This window comes from Toxorhynchites rutilus, chromosome 2, assembly GCF_029784135.1.
Source record: "Toxorhynchites rutilus septentrionalis strain SRP chromosome 2, ASM2978413v1, whole genome shotgun sequence".
NCBI lineage: Eukaryota > Metazoa > Arthropoda > Insecta > Diptera > Culicidae > Toxorhynchites > Toxorhynchites rutilus.
The window spans coordinates 33,515,668-33,532,969 of record NC_073745.1 but is presented as its reverse complement, the minus strand read 5'-3'; the positions used below and the strand labels follow the sequence as shown (position 1 = coordinate 33,532,969).

Below are 17,302 nucleotides of genomic sequence, written 5' to 3'. Positions count from 1 at the left end.
GCTTTCTTGTTGCGGGATCAATGAATGCGCAGCTATAACGATACAGTGCTCAACATATTTAACATATCTGCCCCATCGTTGACTGTATAGTTCGGAACCGAATTATGAAAGTCCCAATTGATGCTGGACTGTTACCCATCCAATGCAATCTCATTAATGACATCATTAGGATTAATTCCAGCGGCCTTTAAATGACTTCGGAATCTTGTTTGCCAGTTTGTCAAATCGACTTTTTCAGTTTGTTATCAGGTACTCATAATATTAAAAAAATCGGTTTCTTCGTTAGACGATTTTGACCGTTCTTGTAATACCCGAAGAAAATATCCTATGCTCTCCACCATTCCCTCTTCTATCGTTGGAAAGTGGCCGAAAGATCTCTCGTCTGGTTTGCTCATTTTAACTTGTCTAACAAATTTTTAAACAATGGATTTAATAAAACCTTTTTAATGGCCATTTCGACTAGACTGTTCCTTTCAAAAGCGAGGAGAATTACCAGTGCATTGAGTCTGATAACAACGTTACTTTGGTTTGTAAATATTCTGCACTAGATCTACTTCATGTAGTACAACGCATCAAAAGTACAGATAACACAGATGTATCAAACAATAAACTGCTGGTAGGAGGGACTGTGCCTTTGCCCTCATAAGCCCAAAGAGTTGTCTACAAACCCTATGAACGAGGCTTGTTTTTTTGGTTTGCTTTTTCAACAAAATTTGAACTCCCTCATTTGATCCTGACATGGTTGGAGCGGTCGATAGCCTGCGAACGGGACATCATTAAAACTGAACCCTGACCTTCCAGTTGTTGAAGGATGTCGTTATTTAAATCTGCAGCTTTTCCCACCCAAAATGGAAAAACTAGGAGTGGGTTTTATATGTGATATAACCGCAAGGTTAACTTAGGGCTATTAATGGCATAGTAATCATGTGTTTGAAGGTGCATCTCAATCAATTCTCATAAATGGATGGATGGAATTTTTTTTCCCTTGTAATTGTCTTGCGTTCAAATATATACGAAATAATATTCTTTCGTTTGAATTTTTTTTGAATCCGAAATATCTTTTCTGTGATATAAAAAATCATCACGGGAACACCTAGTTAACTGCCCAAATGTGAGCGAAATCACATTGTACCCCTTGGGTGACATAGGACATAGGTTGGCCAGCCGACGCATCAACTCCCCGTTTCGACATATGCCGCTGACTGTTCACCAGAGTTGCCAACCTTCCAATTTTCCTGGATATTGCCAGTTTTTTAAGCATGCCAGCGAAACAGCAGAAGGCAAAACATTTCCAGTTTTCTTTGCATTTGTATAGTTTCATCTAGGTATTTTTAATTTTTTTTCGTCAATTTCATGTTTTTACTCCCCAAAATAATATTCTTTCTTCAGTTGTGAGAATCCTGCTCTGCTCTACTTACATCGAAGACCTTTATATCGTTCATCGTCCTTCTCTTTTTATATCTATCTATCTGCTTCTTCTTCTTGAATGGCGTTAACGTTCCCTGTGGAACTTTTGCCGTCTCAACGTGTGCATTAACTAGCGTCATTTATTTATACTTAGTTGAGATTTCTTAAGCCAAACAACACGCCTTGAATGTATTCCGAGCTCTGGAATCACGTGACTTATATAACAATTCTGATTCTGCCGCATTCCTCAGTTACCGCTGAAAGGTTGTTTATTGGAAACAATTTGAACCAAAAAGAGTTAAGAAGTTGAACAGGAACAAAAGCTATGCGAAGAATTCTAGCTTCCAAAATTGATGTAGATATGCATTAAGAAAAGTCAGAGTTAGTCAGAATGACACAAAATGTGAAACAAAAGTCTAAAGTCTGGCTCGTCACTTTTACCTACCATTTCGAAAGAAGGTCGCGAGTGAGAATTGAACTCGTGACCTTCAGTGTGAGCGGTATGGATGTTACCATTACGCCAGATCGCCTCCATTGTATATCGTATTTTTTGACGTAGGACTACGTCTTTGATTTCTATATAGGGGGGCCTCTCTACGAAAAATGTAACGTTTATTAAGTGTTTTCAAATGCATATTACGCAAAATCGTTCATAAGATATATGTTATAATATATACCATTAGACGGAAAATTTATCCAAAATTTTTTTCGCCTGAGACATCAACAGTGGAAATAATAAAACAAGTAAGCAATTTAACAAATAAAAGAGGTATGTTTTGCGAGCGGATGCGAAGGTAAATCATGTATTATGCATTCTTTTTTTCAACTTCGTCCCCATGAATGTTGTATACAACACAAAATTGTGTGCAATAATTCGTTCTATCGAACAAATTAGAAAACCCTTTTCGAATGTAAAAATGTTGAACTAATCAGATGCAAGATTTCATGCATCACTCAAATTTAATGCAAGATTCCATCAAAGCAACGAGGAAAGTGTCACCCATAGAGTGATCGTTCGTTAACACGTTAAGTGCCACGGTTTTAGAACGACTCTATGGAAATTTTAAACGTATTAGGGCCATCGTTTCTAATCGTAGTGGAAGTTATTTTTGTTCGAAAGGGAATGCTTATAAGCTTATATGCTTATTTAGTTACCTTTTTTTTATCTTCGCTTATTTTCCGTCGGCCTATTTCCGCCCCTTCAGTGCCAATCACCGATATCAGGGAGGCGACTCCACCTGTTCCTACCTATCAGACTCAACAGCTCATGAGCCGGACCAACTTCTTTTACTTCCCCTCCGAAGGAAGACGGTACCAGAGATTTTTCGCCTCAGAAAATCCCAACTGGGATTGAACCCAGGCCGATCGGATTATGAGGCTGTTACGCTAACCACACAACCACTGGCGCCGTCTTATTTAGTTACCTTTATTATAATATGTTATACTGTCAGTCGCAGCCTGAGCGTAAACTCAGTGTCAGTCAACTTGTTAATTGGGCCAGAAAATCAATACAATTATCGATTTTTTCTCGCTAACTGAACTCAAAAAAAGCAAAAGCAATACCTCAAATTGAAGAAGACATCTATTATTGATACATAACTGCTTTGCAGCCCAGTTAACGTACGCCCTGTTATAAGTAAGTCCAGTTGAAGATAGTCCAGTTATCGAATGACTTCTGTATATGACGGGGTGACAAACATCTTAAGCGAGTGTCTTCCGGGCTGCAGGAACATGGGCAATTGTACAGCGAAAAATGATTTCAGTACTAGGAGGATGGCTGCGATTATCATGCGAGAACTTATAGAGATCGACATTACATCACAAAAAATGAAACGAAATGAAATATTAATAATCTTCATTCATGACTCATATTTATAATTTTCAATGACTCAACTACTTCTATGATAGATTGAGCAGTAGAACCAATACGACTTGATTGTAATAGTCTGCAAACCGATGCCTTAGAATAAGAGTAATAATTAGAATAAGACAATGGAAAGAATTTACAATCCATTATCCATTATCTATCCATTAAAAACAAAGCAACTTCATGAGTTAATGCGTATTTTACCTCAAAACATCACGAAATCGTAAGTATTTTTAACTTGTTTCTTCCCCATACTTTATATTCAATGTATTCAATGACGATATTTTTTTTTGTTACCAATACACATATACTTCATCTTTTATTCCATCATGTTATGTATCACACTGATATTCATTAATTATTTTCAGTAGACAGTTGAACTTCCTGCCAGAAGCTAATTTTCTTTTATTGTTCGTTACAAACCGGTTGACGGTTATGGGTACATATAACTAACGTCCCTTTTCAAGGCTACTCTTTGGAGTTTCAAAAGAGTTGAACTAACAGATTTCTGAGGGGGTCTCCGTAGCCACATTGGTTGCGCGTTCGCTTAGTAAGCGATCGATCGTGAGTTCAAAACTCAGGACCCTCATTGACCATCTTTGTGTTGTTACAGAATAGCTACGTCCACGCAACAATCATCAGCGATGGAGATCGATCCACGGTCGAAATTAGATCGATTCATCCATACAACTGCTCTGCTCTGCAAGACACATCGGGCTGCTGTTCTATAAATAGCTCAACAATGATCAATCAACTTTCTCCGCTGTCCGGTGGTCTTACTGGATAATGGAATAAAAATACAATACAGAATACTCTTACGCCTAAATGGCTACTGTGTAAATGTACCATCATATGCAATGGTATAGAAGGAATACTGGCGAATGGCAACTGTGTAATGTAATGTGCTATAATTATAGATATGATAACCATGTGACATGTACACGATTAAAATTCGGCTCTGTTACAGCTAAAATGCTAATGAGCCTGAAATAAATAAATGGGATAAAAAAACAGATTTCTGAACAATGAAATGAATTACATTTAAAAGAACAACTGTTTTGAGCAATCACAGTCCTACGTCAAACTTCCGTCCGTGCTCCTTCTACGTTTTTTGTTAGTATAAACAAAATTGAGAAGAAATAAAAATCGATTCTCTCTGCTTTTTCCAGCTTTTCAATTATTTCCAGCCTCCAGAAATAGAAATCTTGAAAGCCAACCTTTATGGATACTGATCCACGGCGCAAGTTCTCATTTCAACGGTATTTCTATAATATGAGAATCGCAACAGATTGTTAGCAAGCGTCCAAAATTGGATATTAAACCCATCAAGAAATGACTGAGCAATTAGCACTCAAAATTTGTATGTTTTTTTTGTGACGCGATCGATATTTAGTTCCTCCTTATCCTACGTCAAAAACAGCGACAAAGTGCGTTTGTGATGCAACAATACGCAAGCACTCTCCACCAAACAACATGAACAACACGGTACATAATTTCATCGAACCTCCATCTTGGATTTGATGTTTCGAACAAACTTCCACTATGGTGCTCTTGCGTGTCATATTCTGCAAAACCGCTGTGTATGTGTGATACCGCATTAATTAAGACTGACTGATCGCTGGCTGGAACAAGATTGTATAATATAAATCGCGAATTTTTGTATCCAATGAGTTGCAATGAGTTGTTGGACGGAGTTGCAATTTTTTCTCTTTCCGAAGTGTCCCTCAAACGAACTCTGTATTTGCAGCGACTTAAGCGTGCCTGAATCGTATGAAAATGTGCCTCACCGATACATTATAGACGAATTTCATGCCAACTCATCTTAGGAGTTGGCAGCACCATCTCAGATAGTAGTGAAACGTTGTGGGTGTAAAGATATGGGTCATTTAGGCAACTTTGCATGCTTGAAATATTCGAAAAAGAATTAGACTACTTTTTGGAAAAAGCCAATTTTTTTTCTTGATTTTTTACAAAAATTTATAACTTACAAACTATTTTTTTTTATTAATCCGTTTATTTTTACAGGCTCAGTTACATAAGTTTAATGGAGCCAAACTCTTACATATATTTCAACTAGCATATATCAACATGTTGTTTCCTTAATTCTATGGTTAATGAAATAGGAAACCGATTACTCGCGGTCGACTCGAGTTTAGAAGGATGACACATTTTCATTAGGAAAAGGATGGGATGTAAGGAGATGTGTGTTTACACTCGCACTCACATTCACATTCACATTCTCATTCACACTGACACTTCACACTCAATTCTTAAAACTATCCTTACATCAGATATGTATTTACAATTTATCTTATTCTAATGTTAGTTGGAAGGGAACCGATAGCTCGCGAAGGACGAAAAGGAGGGGAAAAGGATGTATGAACAATCACACTCGAAGATCGATAGCTTTAAGGAAAACATATATTTGGAACATGTAATCAAGGTCTAACCGAGCCAACACATCTCTCACTGGCACATTGGACTGCTTTCCTCCAGCCCGAAGGGAGTTTTCTAAATTCGATCAGGCGACAAGATACAACTCGCACGACCAAACAACGTGTTCGACGTCGTGGTAACCTTGGCCGCAGGCACAGATATTGCTGTCGGCAAGATCAAAACGAAAGAGTAGCGCGTTTAACGAACAGTGATTGGACATGAGTCGGGAGAAGGTGCGAATAAAGTCCCGACTCAAGTCCAGACTTTTGAACCATGGTTTGAGGCTAACCTTAGGGATAATTGAGTGGAGCCACCGGCCCAATTCATCTTCGATAGCTTCGACAGAGCTCAGACTATCCGTTACAATGTAATAGTGTTCAACAGGTCGTGAGGCGACGCTGTCCAGTGCCCAGTGTATTGCTGCCAATTCAGCAATATACACTGAGCAAGGATTCTGAAGACTGTGGGAGGTGCTAAAACATTCGTTGAACACTCCAAATCCTGTGGACTCATTCATAGAGGACCCATCAGTAAAGTGCATATTATCACAATTGATACGCCCATACTTTGCATTGAAGATCGTAGGAACGATCCCCGATCGATGATAATCTGGAATACCATGGATTTTCTCCTTCATGAACAGATCAATATATACAGAGGAATTGATGTAGTCAGGAAAATAAACACGGTTGGGAATATACGAAGAAGGATCAACCTGCATGGAGACGAATTCATGATATGAGCTCATGAATCCAGAATAAAAATTTAGCTCGATCAGCTGCTCAAAATTTCCGATCACCAATGGGTTCATAACCTTACACCGGATGAGGAACCGAAGAGATAATAAATTGAAGCGATCTTTTAGTGGGAGTACGCCTGCCAAAACCTCGAGGCTCATGGTATGCGTTGAGGGCATACATCCCAACGCAATACGGAGACAAAGATACTGAATTCGCTCGAGTTTAATGAGGTGTGTTTTGGCAGCTGATTGAAAACAGAAACTGCCATACTCCATCACTGAGAGAATAGTTGTTCGATACAACATTATGAGATCTTCGGGATGGGCTCCCCGCCAGGTGCCGGTAATTGTACGGAGAAAGTTTATTCTTTGTTGACATTTTTTACTCAGATACCTAATATGGACCCCCCAAGTACATTTGGAGTCGAACCAGACCCCAAGATACTTGAATGACATAGCATGAGTGATCGGTTTACCCAAAAGTTGAAGCTTTGGTTTTGCTGGTCTATGCTTCCTAGAAAAAACTAGAAAAAATCTCTGTTTTCTCCGTGGAGAATTCGATCCCTAGACCAATGGCCCAGTTTGAAAAATTGTTCAAAGTATCTTGTAAGGGTCCTTGCAGGTCGGATTCGTTTGATCCAACAACTGACACTAGCTTACAAACTATGATACCTAAAAAAATTCTTGTCAAAGGATGAAATGTAGGAAATTGTTTCAATTTTTACAAAAAAATACCAAAAATTTTTTGGAAAAAAATCCCTGACCAAAAAGTTATTTAAAAATTTTAAATTCATTTTTCCCATAAACGTATTTTTTTAAATTCCCAAAAATATAAATATGAATAACCCTCACAAATTTCCAACAAGTCGTCCATACATCGTAAGATGGACACTTTTACAGGGAAAAAGTTCTTCAAACAACAACTTTTTCATATTTTTTTTGAAAAAAATACAACTTATCCTAATTTTGTTTAAAGTCAGGATAGCGATATAGTGTATTCGACAAAGTTTTAGATGTTATTAAAATATGAACTTTTGTCGAAGACATCAACATTCATTGTATATCTTTTATAGCTTTTAGAATATAATTCATTTTTGTATGGAGACTCCTGAAAAAAATAATGTTTTGCTCGTGACATTTTTGTGTGTAAATTCTCACGTTTTACATGTTCATGACATGTTTCTAAATAGAAAAAAAGTTAGCAGATCATGCAAACTGCGATAGTTTATACATAAAAATGTAACGAATAGAACATTAATAGCATTTTTTCAAAGAAAAACATAAAAAAGTTGTTGTTCGAAAAACTGGTGATGAATAGTGGATCACGTACGACAACCTAAAGCGAAAGAAGTCGTGGTCGAAGCGCAATGAGCCGGCCCAATCCATCGCCAAACTCGGATTGACGACCAGGAAGGTTTTGCTGTGTGTTTGGTGGGATTGGAAGGGAATCATCTACTGTGAGCTGCTCAACTATGGCCAGACCCTCAACACGGTTCTCTACTGTGAGCAGCTTGTCCGTTTGAAGCAGGCGATTGACCAGAGGCCTCCAGAAATGATCAATAGGAATGGTGTTGTTTTCCACCAGGACAACGCTCGGCCTCACACATCTTTGATGACCCGCCAGAAGCTACGGGAGCTCGGATGGGATGTCCTATTGCACCCACCGTATAGTTCGGGCCTGGCTCCAAGTGAATATCATCTCTTCCGGTCCATGCAAAAAGCTCTCGGTGATACTAAAAGAGGCTTGCGAAAACTGGCTGTCTAAGTTTTTTGCAAATAAGGAAGGGGGGGTTTCATAAGGGGGGGATAATGAAGTTACCTTCTAAATGGCAACAAGTTTGCGAACAAAACGGCGCATATTTGACTTAAATTGGATAATTTTAAGTATGTTAAATAAAGCGTCAAATTTCGATCAGAAATACGACATTTCTTTTTCCATTAGGGAATCCAATGTTTATGAAAATCCTGGTTGTCAAATTAGTAGTCGTAAATTTAGAAGAGTTTTGTAAGTTTGATCATTACAAAACAAGTGGTCACAAGTTAAGTTTACACTATCACATTCTGTTGGCAACACTGTGCATTAACGGTGCTCGCAACCGGCCTGCCATGAAATTAGTTACGCAAATAATGAGACATGCGACGCCGGTCTACAGTGGTAGTACCGTCGTTGAATGTTTATGCCCAATAGGAATGAGAATCAAAACAAAAGAACAAATTAGAGGTTGATGAAAGTTGATTTAAAAGAAAAAAAATAAGTTTGGCATAAAATAGTTAGCACGAAAAATATATTGAAGAAAAAGTTTATTTAGGAACTAGAGAATCATTACGATATACGGTAGACTAAATGAATTTAGTTGAGTCATTTTTCTCTATTTTAATACTGTTTATTATTTCAAAACATCAAATTAGGTTTGCGAAAAAGAAATCAGTGGTCCTTTAAACGGCAAAAATTTCTAAACTAGTACTAGTACTACTAGATAGATAGTAAGTACAACACATTACGATTTGAAGTGTTTTTAGAACTCGATTTGATTTCATACAGATCATTTGTGGACGAGAAATATCTGCAAAATTCCACGACACACGTTGTACGAGGTGGAAGAAAACTATTAATTGTAAGTTGTATATCATTTAATGTAATTGCACTATTTACCGGAACTATTAAATTGCAGTTTGAGCTGCCTTGAAGCTGCTACAAAAACAGTGGTGTAATTCTTTGAAATCCCGAACATTCTCAAAAATTAATAAGAGATAGGGATCCAACCTCAAAACGATGGATGGAATTGCGGATATGACAACGACTTCCTGCGGAGCCTGCGGATTGGTGTCCGAGGTGAATGAGCGCATGGTATGCTGTGACAATTGCGATGTTTGGTACCATTACCGTTGCGTAGGTGTCACAGCAGCAGTCGAAAGTCAGGAGAAATGGTATTGCCCTGAGGAAGATTGTCAGAACCAGAAAAAACTGGACGAAGAGACTTCTAAGACGGGTACCAAGAAGAAGACAGCCGAGGATATATCGGATAAATCTAGTTTGAGATCGGACGGAAAGTCCGGTTCGTCATTGGAGCGGGAGCTAAGAGCTCTAGAAAAGGAGCGAAAAAAGAAAGAATTGGAGATGAGTAACGAACGGGTTCTGTGGGAAAAGCGGATGGAAATGAACCGAATCCTACAAGAGCAGCGGATTAAGATGGAAAATGAGCTCCGGGCCAAAGAACTACGGCAGGAAGAACAGTTGTTGCAGAAAGCGTTGCTCGAAAAGCAAACACATTTAGACCGAATGAAGAAATTGAGAGAGTCGTATCATGACAAAATGAATCAAATCGAGCAGGATCTATCGAAATTGAAATCTAGTGGTTTACAAACCGCATCATCGGGAGAAGGAACCTCGAAGAATGTAAAGACACCGAATACTGGAATTCCGCTGGAAAATGCGCATGTACACAATCAAAAGGAATCAGATAACCGCAATAAGCATAAGCCAGAGGATGAACGAGATGAATCCGAGGAAGCAAGTAGCGAAGACGAGAGCGATGGCAGTTCAGACGGATCCAATGATGATACTATTTCGAGTGAATCTGGTCATGAAGAAGTAAAGGAAGAGAAACAATCAAAAAAGAAACGAAAAAACCCCGAGCAGAGGCAGGCTCCGTCTAAAGTACAACTAGCTGCCCGGAGTGGGATTAGTAAGAAACTTCCAGTCTTTACCGGGAAGCCGGAAGAATGGCCATTATTCATTGGAACTTATCAAGCTTCCACAGATGCTTGTGGATTCAATGACGTTGAAAACCTTGTTCGACTACAGGAGAGCTTGAAGGGTCCAGCATTAGAAAGCGTTCGAGGACAGTTGCTTTTCCCAAAATCCGTACCGAGAGTCATCAGCAAACTTCGTCAGCTGTATGGACGTCCGGAACAACTACTGCAATGTCATCTCGAAAAGGTGCGGCGACTGGAAGCTCCGAAGCCAGATAAATTGGCAACATATGTTCCTTTTGGGAATACTGTAGAGCAGCTATGTGAACATTTGGAAGCGGCTAAATTGAAGCAACATCTCACAAATCCTCTTTTAATCCAGGATTTGGTCGACAAGCTTCCTGCTCATGACAAGCGTGAGTGGGTTCGGTTCAAGAACCAGCAAAAGAGAGTTAATCTCCGTACTTTTACCGACTTTGTGTCAACAATCGTTGCAGAAGCTTGCGAGGCCAATGTAAAGATGGATTTCCAGCAGCCAGCAGCGCATGAGTATGCGGGAAAGGGCAAAATAAAGGAAAAAGGCGTTCATGTATACAACCACAGTGCTGTGGAAAGGTCTTCCGTCGGAGCCGATGAGATTTATCCGAAACCGTGCAGAGTGTGCAAGCGTACTGATCATCGTCTTCGATTCTGTCAGGACTTTAGAGCACTGGCTTTGGCGGACCGCCTGAAACTGGTAGAACAAGGGAAACTATGCGTCATATGCCTTAATGATCACGGTAACGCTCCGTGCAAATTCAAAATACGATGCAACATCGATGACTGTCGAGAACGACACAACCCTCTTCTCCATCCCGTCACAGTAGCAATCAATGCACACTTCCGATGTACCAGCACAATCCTATTCCGCATGCTGCCAGTTACGTTACACTGTGGAAAGCGATCTGTAAACACATTGGCTTTCTTGGACGAGGGTGCGTCTGTAACTCTAATTGAAAAGTCATTAGCCGAAGTAATGGGGGCCGAAGGACCCAAGGAGAAGCTGACCATCAAATGGACGGCCGATATAACGCGTGTAGAGAAGGAATCACGCAGGGTAAACTTACTGATTTCTGGAAGTGGAAGTTCAGAGAAGTATCAGCTCAGTTCGGTCAGGACGGTAGATGAGCTGCTTCTGCCGAAACAAACTATAGACGCAACAGGAATCAGCCGCCGGATGAAGCATCTTCGTGGACTACCAATAGCGTCCTACGAAAATCAACGCCCTGGTTTGCTAATAGGCTTGAATAACTTGCATGTGATTGCACCGATGGAAGCAAAAATCGGTGAGCTGGGCGATATGATAGCGGTACGTTCCAAGCTGGGATGGGCAGTTTACGGGCCAAATCAGATGCAGCCGTCGGATTCGGAAGTGTATCTTGGGCACCACGACGCAGTCAGCAATCAAGATCTTCACGATTTACTAAAAGTTCAGTATGCGTTAGAGGACTCTGTGATTGTAAAGCTGCCGGAATCGGATGAGGATAGAAGAGCGCGCCTAATTCTGGAAAAGACCACTAGAAGAGTAGGAAATCGTTTCGAAACAGGACTGTTGTGGGACAAAGAAGATGCAGAGCTTCCGAACAGTTATCCGATGGCCGTGAGGAGAATGAAGTGTCTGGAACAACGTCTACTGAAACAACCAGCGCTATTCGAGAACGTATGTAGTCAGATCGAGCAGTACCAGCAGAAAGGATACGCGCATCCAGCAACCGCTGAAGAATTGGCCGAAACCGAACCGGGGAAAGTTTGGTATCTGCCCCTTAACGTCGTGGTCAACCCTAGAAAGCCGGGCAAAGTACGGCTCGTCTGGGATGCGGCAGCAAGTGTGAATGGTACATCCCTCAACTCCTTGCTTCTCACGGGACCCGATCTACTGGTATCAATTTTGACGGTATTTTGTAAATTTCGTGAAAGGCCAATTGCTTTCGGTGGTGACATTCGCGAAATGTACCATCAGATGCTGATTCGACGCGCTGACAAAAGAGTACAGCGGTTTATTTTTCGACATGATCCTAGGGACGAACCCTGTATTTATGTTATGGACGTGGCTACCTTTGGGGCAAAATGCTCTCCATGCTCAGCCCAGTTCGTGAAGAACATGAACGCAATGGAGTTTGTAGTGGAAAATCCTGAAGCCGTAGCAGCAATCGTCGAGAAACATTACGTTGACGACTACTTCGACAGCGTGGATACCATCGAAGAGGCGATACAGCGTGCGAAGCAGGTGAGACTTATCCATGCAAAGGGGGGTTTCGAAATACGCAATTGGGTATCCAATTCGGAAAAAGTTCTCAGTTCTCTCGGGGAATCAAAAGAAGTTCAAACTATTCACTTCAACCAAGACAAAGAGACTGGAAATGAGCGAGTTCTTGGTATAATTTGGAATACAGTTCAAGACGTGTTCTCTTTTTCGACCGAACATCGCGAAGATTTGCAAGAGTATTTGCGGGGCAGCAAGAAACCGACGAAGCGTATCGTGTTGAGTTGCGTTATGGGATTTTTCGACCCACTGGGATTATTATCATGTTTTACCGTGCATGGAAAAATCCTGGTACAGGACTTGTGGCGAAATGGCTGCGAATGGGATCAAGAAATTGATGATGAATGTTTGGTCAAATGGCAGCAATGGATCGAGTTACTGCCATTAGTGGAACAGATTCGAATTCCACGATCATATTTTGGTCGAACTAGATCATCAGAAATCGACAAACTCGAGCTACATATTTTCACCGACGCCAGTATTCACGCGTATGGGTGTGTAGCGTATTTTCGTGCATCTATCGGCGATGAAGTGAAATGTTCATTGGCGATGTCTAGATCGAAAGTAGCTCCTCTGAAGATGCAATCTATTCCTCGGCTAGAACTCATGGGAGCTGTCCTCGGGGCGAGAATGTGGCAAACTATTAAAGCCCACCATTCACTGCCAATCAATCGTTGTTTTCTTTGGACTGATTCGCAAACAGTCATGAGTTGGCTGCGGTCTGATCAGCGAAAATATAAACAATTCGTTGCATTCAGAGTCGGGGAGATTTTGGAGACGACCGGATCATCCGACTGGCGTTGGATTCCATCCCGGTTGAACCTCGCTGATGCGCTGACGAAATGGGGACAAGGTCCACCGTTGAGTTCAGACGGAGAATGGTTCAAGGGTGCAAGATTTCTGTATGAACCTGAAGAGTCGTGGCCAAACGAGCGACTACCAGTAACTAATATTGAGGAAGAAATGAAAATGCACTTTCTTCACCATGAAACAAAGGAGTTTCCAGAACCCATTATCAACGTGGAAGTTACGTGGCGCTGGATTAAGTTATTGCGAATCATAGCTTGCGTAATCAGATTTATCACTAATATTCGTCGGAAGGTAAAGGGACTTCCGATACGTACGCTAATGTCAAACAAGCATCAGCAACGCAAACTACATGTGAACCTCAACACAGTACAACAACCATTGCAACAGGACGAGTTTATGAAAGCGGAAGTAATTTTGTGGAAACAGGCGCAATTAGAGGTATTTCCAAATGAAGTAGTGATACTGCTGGGAAATGAAACAATAAAAGGGGACCAGAAGCCAGCGCAGATCGGGAAGAGAAGTCCATTGTATAAACTCACTCCGATATTAGACGAGTTCGGTGTGATTAGAATGAACGGTCGGATGGCTAAATCCAAGGAAATTCCATTTGACATGAAGTTTCCGATTATTCTTCCAAAGGGACACGCAGTGACGAAACGATTAATCCAATATTACCACGAAAAGTTTGGACATGCGAATCGGGAAACGGTGTTGAATGAGCTTCGTCAAAAATTCCATATTCCGAAGATGCGAATGGAAATTCAACGAGTTATGAAAGATTGTATCTGGTGTAAAGTAAATCGGTGTTATGCTGAGGTTCCTATGATGGCACCACTTCCGATTCAACGAATTACCCAACCTACAAGACCGTTTAGTGCAGTGGGTGTAGACTATCTGGGACCTGTTGAAGTTACGGTTGGTCGCAGAAGAGAAAAACGGTGGATTGCATTGTTCACGTGCCTTGCCGTACGAGCAGTGCACCTGGACGTGGTACACACACTTACGACACAAGCTTGTTTAATGGCAATTCGAAGATTCATTTGCAAACGAGGTGTTCCCGATGAAATCTTCTCCGATAATGGGACAAATTTTAAAGGAGCCAGCAAAGAGTTGATTTTATGGATGAAGAGGGTGAATTACGAATGTGCAGATTCGGTAGTTAATAGTTCAATAAAATGGAATTTCAATCCTCCTGGTACACCGCATATGGGAGGTATCTGGGAGAGAATGGTTCGATCAGTGAAGGAGGCGATGAAGGCACTCGACGATGGTAGACGGTTAACGGACGAAATTTTGTTGACCACTCTTGCAGAAGCAGAAGATATGGTGAATAGTCGACCACTTACATATGTATCTCAGGAATCAGCTTCTGAAACGATTACTCCGAATCATTTCCTTAGAGGGACGACCAAATCAGTGGATCGTCATGTAGACGGATCGGTGGACTTCGCAGAAGCATTGCGCGATACGTACAAACGTTCGCAGTATTTGGCGGACCAGATGTGGCAACGCTGGTACAAGGAGTATCTACCTACAATCAATAAACGCACCAAATGGTTCTCTGAAAGAAGATCGTTAAAGAAAGGAGATCTGGTGTTTGTGGTAGATGGTCAGCACCGAAAAAGCTGGATCAGAGGAATAGTCGAGGAAACAATCATAGGGTCTGATGGTAGAGTTCGACAGGCAGATGTGCGAACAAGTAATGGTTTATTCCGGCGCGGAGTAGCCAACCTTGCAGTGCTAGAAATTGGTGGTAAATCCGGACAACGATGAAGTGTTACCGGAGTTACGGGCGGGGGGTGTTGGCAACACTGTGCATTAACGGTGCTCGCAACCGGCCTGCCATGAAATTAGTTACGCAAATAATGAGACATGCGACGCCGGTCTACAGTGGTAGTACCGTCGTTGAATGTTTATGCCCAATAGGAATGAGAATCAAAACAAAAGAACAAATTAGAGGTTGATGAAAGTTGATTTAAAAGAAAAAAAATAAGTTTGGCATAAAATAGTTAGCACGAAAAATATATTGAAGAAAAAGTTTATTTAGGAACTAGAGAATCATTACGATATACGGTAGACTAAATGAATTTAGTTGAGTCATTTTTCTCTATTTTAATACTGTTTATTATTTCAAAACATCAAATTAGGTTTGCGAAAAAGAAATCAGTGGTCCTTTAAACGGCAAAAATTTCTAAACTAGTACTAGTACTACTAGATAGATAGTAAGTACAACACATTACGATTTGAAGTGTTTTTAGAACTCGATTTGATTTCATACAGATCATTTGTGGACGAGAAATATCTGCAAAATTCCACGACACACGTTGTACGAGGTGGAAGAAAACTATTAATTGTAAGTTGTATATCATTTAATGTAATTGCACTATTTACCGGAACTATTAAATTGCAGTTTGAGCTGCCTTGAAGCTGCTACAAAAACAGTGGTGTAATTCTTTGAAATCCCGAACACATTCACTAGGCTGAAAGTGAAAATTTTGTCGGAATTGGATGGTGACATCAGGTCTGACTGAAGCATTCTTTTCTAGAACTGGAACTGCTACCAGGATGCCGACTAAATGCTAGACGTTGGATTTTATGGGATTATGGTCAGCAAAGTTCTGGATGAATGAGTTGTTGGATTTCTTATAATAATTTTTAATTAAATCATTTAACGGTGCAAGATGAATGCTCTGGAAAACGCATTTTTTTCTGGGCTTAAAAGTTTTTTTTGCGACCTCCATGCTGAGTACTAGAATATAATACCTCTGATGTTTGAATAGCAATGTGAAATGTTTATTCCACGTTGAAACAAAGGACAATTCTTACATAAAATAAGTAAATAAATTGCAAAAAAGAAAATCGATATTTGAAAGATCGATTTCGCAAAGATCAATCCTTTGGTACCGACTTTATCGGTATATCGATCCCTACGTCGTTTAGAAAAATTATTCTCCAAGATCAATCTTCTCCTAAACATATAACAGATCGTAGATATACAACTACGTTGCTAATATTTGTTCAAACACTTTGAATAACTATCTTCCTATAGCAGACAGTTTGCGTATTTTAAGTAAATCACTAATGTTTGAAAGTGTAAGAGGTGCGTACTTTATTTTGTTTTCAATATTGAATGCTAACAAACCCCTAGTTTCGTTAAAAATATCGACCACACTTGTCTCGTGTGCTCCAAAGATACCATTGCAATTGTCAAAATTAAAACACCTGGCCATTTCAACTTCATTCATCCTATGCCCATTTTGAGAGAGGCAGAGGGTGAAGATCGTTGGCTCCAATTGTTTGCTTTTGATTAACGATAAATAGCGGCAGATGTGGATGTAAATATTATAAAAAAGTGTTATCCTCGGTATGAAACTTCGGAGGTGTCTGCGTGTGCGCCTATCGAAGCCCTTGGCGGGCTCGGTTTGATAGCGGTTTTTACTGCCCTTTTCGGCGAACCTTTCGAGCAGTAATAGGGGGAGTCGGATTTGGTTTATATGTTGTTTCACGCAAATTGGATGAACCGTTCCATGAGTTTGACTGGCGGATGCGTACAAGTATATTTATTCCCATTGCCCCCAGCCGACTTCATTCAAATCTTATTCCGCTGTTAACGCTGGTTTCCTGCCGCTAGAGAAAACCACGCCGCTAACTCTTCGTGTTTATGTCCAACCATTTCGCAAATCCTCAATTAAATCGGCGCAATAAAACAACGCAATCGTAATCGCAAATCTGGAAGGCGAAACAAAAAGTTTCCCAACCTTAAGCCCTGCCTAATTTGCATTAGCTCACGATTAATTCCCGCTATCAGAGTGCAGCTTCACACTGACAGGGACAAAACAAATGGAACTTCTTTAGTGCTCTTCACTCGAGCCGAGAGGCGACTCTAGAGTCGAGTGAGGATACAAAAAACGAAAAAACAGCTCTCGCCGGTCGGTCGTTTTAATTTTGCCAAATAGCGTAAGTCTTAATTTTATATGGTAATTCACACACAGCTACGCATTGTTGGGGTCGACTAAAAAAGCGGGGTCTCATCTCGCAACCCAAAAGG

The 17,302-nt window shown here is 40.5% G+C and overlaps 2 protein-coding genes across 4 annotated transcripts in view; both read left to right on the top strand.

Moving 5' to 3' along the window:
- The window catches only part of LOC129770177 (beta-1-syntrophin), a 652,823-nt gene that overhangs the window by 44,357 nt on the left and 591,164 nt on the right, over positions 1 to 17,302 (top strand). The window lies entirely within an intron of this gene.
- LOC129770172 (uncharacterized) lies at positions 8,517 to 15,681 on the top strand. 2 transcript variants are annotated; one of them, XR_008742046.1, is made up of 2 exons: positions 8,517 to 15,476; positions 15,535 to 15,681. XR_008742046.1 is itself a non-coding variant. In XM_055772834.1 (2 exons), exon 2 carries the CDS (start codon positions 9,223 to 9,225, stop codon positions 15,025 to 15,027), a length of 5,805 nt encoding a protein of 1,934 aa, XP_055628809.1. In that variant the 5' UTR covers positions 8,517 to 8,933; positions 8,992 to 9,222; the 3' UTR covers positions 15,028 to 15,681. The 2 variants fall into 2 exon arrangements, 1 of the variants encoding a protein (XP_055628809.1); XM_055772834.1 differs by having other exon boundaries at positions 8,517 to 8,933; positions 8,992 to 15,681.

Coding starts and splice junctions, on each gene's coding strand:
- LOC129770172 (XM_055772834.1), top strand. CDS start 9,223: ATGGATGGAATTGCGGATATGACAACGACTTCCTGCGGAGCCTGCGGA.